Genomic DNA, 8830 nt, shown 5'->3' with positions numbered 1-8830 from the left:
AGGGGCGGCCGCTCCCAGCGCGCACAGCCGCCCCGCTGTGCCCAGCCGGGACAGGAACAGCCCCGGCCCCTGGCAGGGGCCAGGCCCTGCTCTGGGACACCTTCACTTGTGCTCCCGTTTCAGCGTGAGGTGGCTGGGACAAGCTCCGAAAGCAGTGGGGCCCGTGGATGATCACGGGCTAGAGAAAACAAGCTTATCCTATTAGCAGGTGCTATTTACATTAACCGCTGTACTTTCCATTTAGATTTTAAAATACGCAAGACCTACCCTGATTCACTGTTAAGTTTCAGGCCCAGTTAAAACTGTGGCTTTTGAAAAGCATGTAGCAGGTATGGGAATATGTCAGAGCTTCTGGATGCTGTAATACTGGGCCTTCAGCTCAGCCCTTCCCAGAATATGCAGCCACAGTTTAACAGATTTGCAAAAATAAAAAGACAAACCTGAAAAGTAAACCAACATACAAAAAAAACCCCCAAATCGCCAAAAAAACTACATAACCCAAAACCCTCTAGCCAAAACCTAGTTCAAAAAGTCACCACTCAGACCAAACCCTCCCAGAAGTCAAGTGCCTAGTGCTTTGTCAAAATTGAGGACCACACATTTTAATGTGAGAAGAGACATAGGAAAAAGCACAAAGACTCTGTCTAACATCTTAGAAAGACTAGGTGGGAAGTTCTGATCTACATCACAGAAACTTGCACTATGAAGAGCTTTTCTCTGCTGACCTTTCACATGAAAGTTTAGGAAACACTAAGGCAGGAGCTTTTTTTTTTCTACTCCAAGAGCTTTTGGCCTTCTGGGCTCTTAGCTTGTGAACAACCCTCTTTGCAATGCTAGTAGAAGTTATTAATGTTGTGAAGATTACAAGAAGAAAGATGCAGAAAAGAAAGAGAAGAATTCACCTTATTTTTCTTCTTTTCTCCATCATATCTTTGAACCCCTTTTAAGCAGAAAAGAAAGGAGTAAAGAAGCAGTCCAAATTATATATCAGGCATATGCAGCAGATGTAATGCCTATAAATAAAGTTCAAGCGCTTTCACTGCAGATACCCATTTAAAATAGCCCCCACTCTCTCTTTCAAGCTGCTACTCACAGCTTACCCCCCACTTAACATGAATCATTGCCAGGCCCACCTATGGTGCAAATCAATACATCATGTTTTCCCTTTATCCCTTCCTCTATCCGTTCTGCTTTACCCTCATTAGTACTAGATGTTTCAGCTGTAGTATTTACTGTGCCTGATAAAGGAAATTCAACTTGAGAAACAAGAGACTGAAGCAGATGTCTCAGAATGAGAACTTCAGCGCAAGTGGGGGTTGATCTCAGAGGTCCGAGCACATGCTTGAAATTCACAGCAGAACAGTCTTAAAAGTCCAAGATAAAGTGATCACTAAAAGCAGTGAATCTAGTCAGAATTGCAGGCACTCACTTGTACAATAAAAGAAACATTTGATCCTCCTGCATTTATGCATTTGCTCTGCTTGTATGTATGCAGGAGAACAAGCATTTAGCACTGCATATCAAGTATGGTTAATGACATCTGTTCCAGAAGGGAATCTAGAAAATACAGGACACAAAGTTAAACCAAATACATCTGACAGAGGGATTCCAGAATAGCAACCTCCTGTATACAGCTTACACTGTTATGGATGAGAAGGGAAAGCAGACAGCAAGCTTTTAGGCACAAAAGAGTCTTTGCACAAAGTATGTACATAGGCTTGTTAGCCTGGAAGTGACCAAGCGTGCTCTGTACAGATGGACTTTGTGAAAACTCTTGTTTGCAAAACTCTGGCAGCTTCATGCAGGTGAAAAATCTCATTTAATGGCCTACAAGTTGAACAGAAGACACTGCTGGGTTTCTTTTGTCTTCATGGACCACTCAGGGCTCATTTGTAACACACTCTTCGTGGCAGAGAAGCATTAGCCTTCATTATTTTTATAGACCACATGAGCTGCCTATATGATACACGTCATTTGAGGTGTTGTCAAATCCTGCTCTGAGATTTCCGGACTGCTTCATTCTGTGAGATAAGCTGTACCTGATACTGAACCCAGCCTTACCCTCCCATTAGCTCAGTAGGTGGCAGCTGACCCAGACAAGGCATGATAGTTTTGGTTGCTTTCAAGTCATGATACAGAAATTCTAAGCAAGAGGTGAAGAGGAAAATAAGACGTGCGGACAGATCAAGTTTAACAGACTCCATTTACTATTCATCAATTATTTTATCTATAGATCTGTTCAATAAAACAAACTATACTTTATATAATAGATTACTTCATTGCAGGTATTGCACAGGCTGTATTCATCTCGGCACCATGGAAAACATGATAGCAGGAGGTTACTGTATTTTTTAAAAAATATATAATTTAGCAGAATTAGACAAGCACAAGAGAATACTAACCATTTTAAATGGGTAATCTCATTTAAATATCCATGTCCATCTCATTCCAGCTCTACTGAATTAGAGATTCCAGAGTATTAGTACTGGACAGGGCTAAGGAAGGCTGCTTCTGTGCAACACATTCCCTTGACTACTGGCCTCCAAAGGCATTTAATGGGTCATCAAAGGTGCTCAGTATCTTGCTCTCAGATTTTGCTTCTGAGGTTGCTTGGGAAGATCTGGTTTTAGGAGTAGATATCTTGACTTGGCTGCTAGAGAAGATATCATCTAAAGAGGAGAACAAAAAAGAGATTTTAATGAGAAGTGACTACTAAACAGAAGCAACATTGTACACAAGAGACTCCATCACACAGCAGTGACTGCCAAGGACATTCTGTGATAAACAAATGCTTTCCTGCTACTTGCAATTCTGGATGCATTTGTAAGGACATACATGGGAGCTGTTAGCTGTAAGATTTTTTTTTTTCTTTTCAGTAGACAGTGTAATACCTGTATTTTATAACATGTTCAGGCTCTCATAAGCATTTGTAAAGTACTAATAAATTAAAGCTCTACAATAAATTCTATCATGCAAGTGCCAGATAGCATCTCTCTTATCTAGAACATTAGTGTCTGAGGAACCTGAGAGATCCAAGAGCTGTGAGGCTGTTACTAAAGAAAATCAGAAGAGAAAAAGATGGTAGTTGCTAGCAACTCCTGTGGTGATCACTAACCATTCACTAATCTACAGCACAGTAAGAACATAATATAAATCCCCTAAGAACAGACCATTTCTGAGACGCAAGGAGGCAGACAGCTATAACCACCATTCTGATGAATATTCAAAAACTCTGTCTACAGTCTTGAATCAAGGTTTCCCATCACCTTCCTCAATACAAACGTATCTTTTGTGAATAACTAGGACCACAAAGTGGAAAAATATCACACTGCCATTAAGGCACAGGGCAACAATATGCAGAAATTAAATCATCCAACCCAGATACCCTGTATCAGCTGCAGAGCTCACAGTCCTGCAGTTCTTGCTGTGGCTAGAACTGCTTGTGTTTAGGACTGTGCTCATGAAAGAGATGAAGCTGCTACCATACACATGCTGAGGGGTTGCCCTGAGGTTTCCTGAGTGTACACAACAGTGTATCTTGTACTCTAAGAAATGTAGGACACTCAGATCATGCAGCTGGAATAAAACCCAAAAAAATTACAAGGCTTGGAGATAAGAGGATCACTAGTGATTCACAAGGCCAGTGTAAACAGCACATAACTGGTCTTGAATCCCTGAAAAGAAAAATGGGTGTTATATAGAGGTTAATATAGCCACTGAGTCTAGTTGGTTGGTTCTAGTAACACCAAAGTTGTGGGTTTGATCCCCATATGGGCCATTCACATAAGAGTTGGACTTGATGATCCTTGTGAGTCCCTTCCAACTCATTGGAATATTCTGTGAATTACTAGTCCAGATACAAAAACTATTTCAGTCTTTACCACGTAGCCTAACCGTAAGCAGAGGCCAAGCACAATGTGGTCTAGCACAATGTGTTTCCCTGCCTCTTCTCACTCCTTTCAATTCAGCATGTGTCTGCTACCGTGCTGATCATAGGGATTACACAGGAATAATCCAGGACCACATTTCAGCACAAGAGCAGTTTAGAAAGGCAGCAAAATAGAGTAATCCCCTACTGGCATCACTCCAAAGCAAGAAGCTATCACATGGATTAGCTTTACAGCACAGAGGAAGTACAGTGAGTGCCATAAGCTATAGCAGTATCACTCCCATTTTTTATAAAGAGGCTTAAAGAATAGGACAGTTTTACCCAGGGAAAACACAGAGTGCAAGAAAGCTCAATCACCATTTTGAAGACAGGCAGAGGTGACATCAGCTATAAGGTGATTGAGGATTCTAGTGACTGGAAGGTGTGGTACAACAGAAGAAAACAACCTGCAGCCTTCACACCCCTCAAACTGCAGCTGAAATTTACTACTTCGTTTGCAGCAGAATTGTTCTCCTAAGACAACAATATACAGCTCTGTAAAAGTGTTACCATGATCATGTAAGCCAGCCCTTAATGTGAAATATAGGCAAGTGCCAGTTCCACACTCTACTGCCAGCAGAATATGCAAACATCCTCATCTTCAGGCATCTCCCTGCACTCCTGTTGGTGTTTTGGAGCCCTATGGGCACTAAGGAGCTGCATGCCCATGGCTGTACCACTGAACAGTCACCACTCTATAGGAAGATGAAAGTCCATCAGATGTGGGTGCTTTGGGTGCAACAGGCATCAAGATCAGCTGTGACATCAAACACAAAGCTTTAGCTTTTGACGTCAAAAGTGGTAGTACAAACAACACGTTCTATTGTGGTAAATTTTGGCACTCTACAACTGTTTTTTTCAACATTCAGTTCAGATTTTTGTGCTGGATATTTGGAAGGGGTAACTGCATGGCAAATTCTTTCACTTACTATAGACTACATGAAAAAATGTAAATTACTGAAACAAGATTTAAAAAAAAATCATCCAATATATATTTCAAATACCTTCCTAACAAACCTTTAAGTCTTATTTTTTTATATCAATCAAGAAGATTTTGAAATATCAAGATGCTCATTCTCCAACAAATTTTTTAGCACATTTACAGTCTTCAGCCATCAGGTTGAAGTACTTAGCAGCAGTCCACGTAAAACAGCAGTAAGTCAGGTTCAGTTTGAGTAAGTTGGAGGGAATGAAGACTTGATAAGAAGCAAAGCAAGAGAAGAAATTTTATCTTAGAAAAAGAAATAGATAGAATCTCAAAGAAGAGCTATGAACATGAAGAGCCTGAGAACAAACACAGCTGAGAATCACATTACTTTCAGATCTCTGCTGATAGAGAAGGAAGGAGCATGCTTTGCACATCATGTCATATTACTACTTGCTGTTTTTTCAACAAATTATACACAGCAGATCTTTGCTTTCAGGTGTAGTATCTGTCAATTTTCCTGGGTACCTGAATGTAAACAAAATTTTATGGGCTCCAAGGTAGTTAACACAATAGTGAAGGTGGGATGGGCAGAGGTGCTAATGTGTTCATATCAGTGACTCATCTGAAAGTACAATACAAAAACCTGTGCAAATTGAAATACAGAACCTGTCTCAGAGCCATAACATTGTGAGATGAGTCTCTTAGAAACTTGTCTGGAGTTAATTCCCTACAGCAATTAAGCTTTTTTCAGAACAATTTTATAGTCTTTCCTAAACTATTTAAATGCCATGCTAGTTCTACAATAGAAAGTTCTCATCCAAGGTTAAAATCCAAAGATGACCAGAGATTGCAGAGCAGTTGAAAAGTAAAAGAAATCAAAGGGCTCTAAAACATCTTAGATGAATGCAACTCAGGACAATATTACAAGACTAATATAGTAGCAAGCAGCAAGATTTTTACTTCTACATACACTTACCCATATCATCGTCAAATATGGATTTTTGTTCCACCTTCTTCTTGGTCTTCTTTTCTTTTGGTTTTGCAGTTAGATCCGCAAAAATATCAATGTTATCATCAAACAGATTAGTCTCTGGCATTTTCTCTTTCGTTTTGGTCATTGGCTTAATTGCTTCAGTAGCAAATATATCATCCTTGGAGAAAAACATAGAAAGGTCTCATCAATTCACAACACACTTCAAGAGAATAGTCAAATTATCTGTACACAGCAGCTGAGATGTTTAGAAGACTTGGGTTTCCTGGGCTTATCAGACAGAGGTTGAACTCAATTATCTGAGTGGTCTTTGCCAACCTAATTAGCAAGAAGTGTGAGACCTTTTTACTCATGGGGGACTTGGCAGAAGTGCCTTAGTAGTGGATTGTATACAGGTCAAGTACAGCACACAGAAGCCTGTAACAAGTGCCCAGTCCACCAATTTTATTCCTTTTTAAAGTGTTATTTAGCTGCTGGGAATTGAACAGACAGTTAACAAGTAAGAATCAAATACCTTATTGTTCTGAAAAAGGTATGTTGTCACAGTACATTCAGTGCATGCCTGCTCTGTGTTAAGGCTCCACCTTTTAAAGTGCTGCTGCTGCTAGTTAGGAGCTGAACAACTAAAGAAAGTTTCTATATCCCAGCAGAGGAGCAGATTGAGAGTTTACTTCACTGCCTTATCCTGCACACCCCATCCTATTCAGCAGTCTTCATTAAACCTAAATTAGAGGGGTCTGCATATGACCCTGGGGAACAAAAAACCAGTGTGATAGGTTCAGCCATTACCTCAAAGATATCTTGGGCAGTAGGGTCAACTGCTTGGTGGACAGCAGATTTTAACTCCTTTTTTCCAGTTTTCTGAGAGGTGAAGAGAGAATCTTCCTCTTCCTCCAAAAAAGGTAAAGGGCTGCTTTTTGTTGAAGATTTTTGTTGTACAGGCTGGAAAAGATCATTGCTGTCCTGACCACCCAGATCAGGTTTTTTCTCCCTGCCCTTTATGGGTTTGTTAGCCATACTGTCTGGCATTCCCTCCTTCAACTTTGATTGTGCAGCTGGTCTGGATGTTGAGCTGCTTGCAAAAAGGTCTTCAGATTCAAACAGATCATCCCCATTTTCTGTGGATTCTGGAGGAAGGAGTTTGTTTGTCCCAGTAGAAGAAGCACTGCTGTGAGCTGGTAGTGACAAGCTAGAGAGAAAGCCATTTTCCTTGGACTCTGCTTCAGCAGCAAGAGGCTCCTTTATGTTCACTACTGCTGATGTCTGTTTTGGTAGAGAGACTTGTGACTCTTTAGAAGTGTCCACCTCCTCACTTGCTTCAGCCTCTTGGGCAGCCAGACGGCGCGCCATTCTGCTAGGGGGTCTGCGCTTCCCGGGAACCCTGATCCTGGTCTGCAAGGAAGGAGGGAAAGCAAAGCAGGATCATACATAAGGAAAAAGCCCCACAGGACATTCAACCTTGGAGTAGTTTGGAGAAAGATTCAGAAATATACCCCAGGATTTCTGATTTACTGCCCTTGGTCATTCCACAGTGGTGGAACTGGTGCATAAAAGCACCAGCACTTGCAAAGAAAGTCACAACAGGTCAGCAAGCCACTCTAGCCCCTTGTTTTTAGGTAATACCTTAGTCAGCCTGTTATCTTGCTAATCTAGGGGCTTTTTCAGTGCAGATCAAGCCATGACTAATTGCATTTTCTATGCAATTTCATTTTATGCATAGCCTATTGTACTTAATTGCTGCTTTTAAGGAAGCCCCCTGCAAGTTTCCACTACAGCCTCTCCCCTATCCCACATGGACAGGAGTATTTACATGGGTAGGAAATGGATCACTACACCCTCTTCTTCCCTTTTGTTAATTGCTCCATGTACTGTTCTTTGAAAGGGCAGGCAGAATGCTAGGCAGGTTGCTTTGTTCTGGCCTTTGGAAAAGAGTGCATTTGACTGCATATATTTATTTACACTCAAACTTGAAAGGTTGAAGAAACAAAGATATGCCAAAATTACAATATCTGAGCCACAAAAAGCATTCACTGTATAGTTACCATAGCTTCTTCTCAGATTACTGCTGTAAAAAAACATGCATCATCTGTACACTAAAATGAACTAAAGGTTCATAATATGCAGCTACAGGCACTCTATTCTTTGCAAGCCTGTCTATTTAAAAGTATCACAATAGAGAGCTTTGTCTGTTGGAATATGCTGCTATTGGAAACAACTATGCCTACATAGTAATGCACCAGGCTGGTGTACAAGCTTCACACGCATTTGTCACTAAGGGGTCATGTCAGCCATTGTGGTGACAGCTGCTGCATCTTGCCAAGTCATCTCTGCTGCTCATCTAGTAATGAACAGCCTCATCAGCATTAAAGGAAGAAAGAATCAAAGATTTTAAGTTATCTTACTCAAATTGGGAAACCCCACAGATTTATAAAATCATAGGTACCTAGATGAAATCTTGACTACATGGCTGACACTTCCATTTTTTAATGAACCACTAAGTCTTTAATTAGAATATGCCTTTTGCAGTCCATACAGTTGAAAGTATGAGTAAAAAAACAAGTGAGTCGGGCAGCAAAGATTTGCCACGTCAAAAGCTGTAACACTTCTTTGTGTTTTCCTTTGTCTGAAAACCAAAGTTTTATTTGAAAAAGAATTTAGAGTTACAGTTCAGGACAGCATGACATTTTTATCCACAGAGGGGTAAAGGTCAACCTACAGCAGTGATGTGTTCTGGATAGCTTGTCAAAGCAGTTGCCTGCATCCTGTTTTATAGTTAGCCTAGCAAGATGTCTTTTGTTAGTATTTTTTATGTTGGTGTCTCCCGGGAGAGGACAAGATGTTATACTAACATACCTTCAACCAATAGCGAAAATCAGTATTTGGAAAAGGTACACATGTTCTTTAAAAGGCACCAGGTATATGCATAAGCCCCTTACTGAGCTAAGTATAGGTGCTAAGCTAGACTTTCTCTTCAGTGATCCAC

General features: G+C 40.7%; 1 protein-coding gene across 4 annotated transcripts in view; it reads right to left on the bottom strand.

The window, feature by feature from the left end:
• Positions 1-2184: 2184 nt before the first annotated feature.
• LOC116999279 (WASH complex subunit 2-like) overlaps positions 2185-8830 on the bottom strand; it is a 36562-nt gene continuing 29916 nt past the window's right edge. For all 4 annotated transcript variants that reach the window (XM_033065777.1, XM_033065780.1, XM_033065778.1 and 1 more), the window contains 3 exons: positions 6637-7239; positions 5833-6007; positions 2185-2669 (listed from right to left, as the gene is read on the bottom strand). In XM_033065777.1, coding sequence (XP_032921668.1) covers positions 2533-2669; positions 5833-6007; positions 6637-7239 — 915 coding nt within the window. In that variant the 3' untranslated portion in view covers positions 2185-2532. The remainder of the gene's footprint in view (positions 2670-5832; positions 6008-6636; positions 7240-8830) is intronic.

Source organism: Catharus ustulatus, chromosome 8, assembly GCF_009819885.2.
Source record: "Catharus ustulatus isolate bCatUst1 chromosome 8, bCatUst1.pri.v2, whole genome shotgun sequence".
Lineage (NCBI taxonomy): Eukaryota > Metazoa > Chordata > Aves > Passeriformes > Turdidae > Catharus > Catharus ustulatus.
This window is presented reverse-complemented; position numbering and strand designations above follow the sequence as displayed.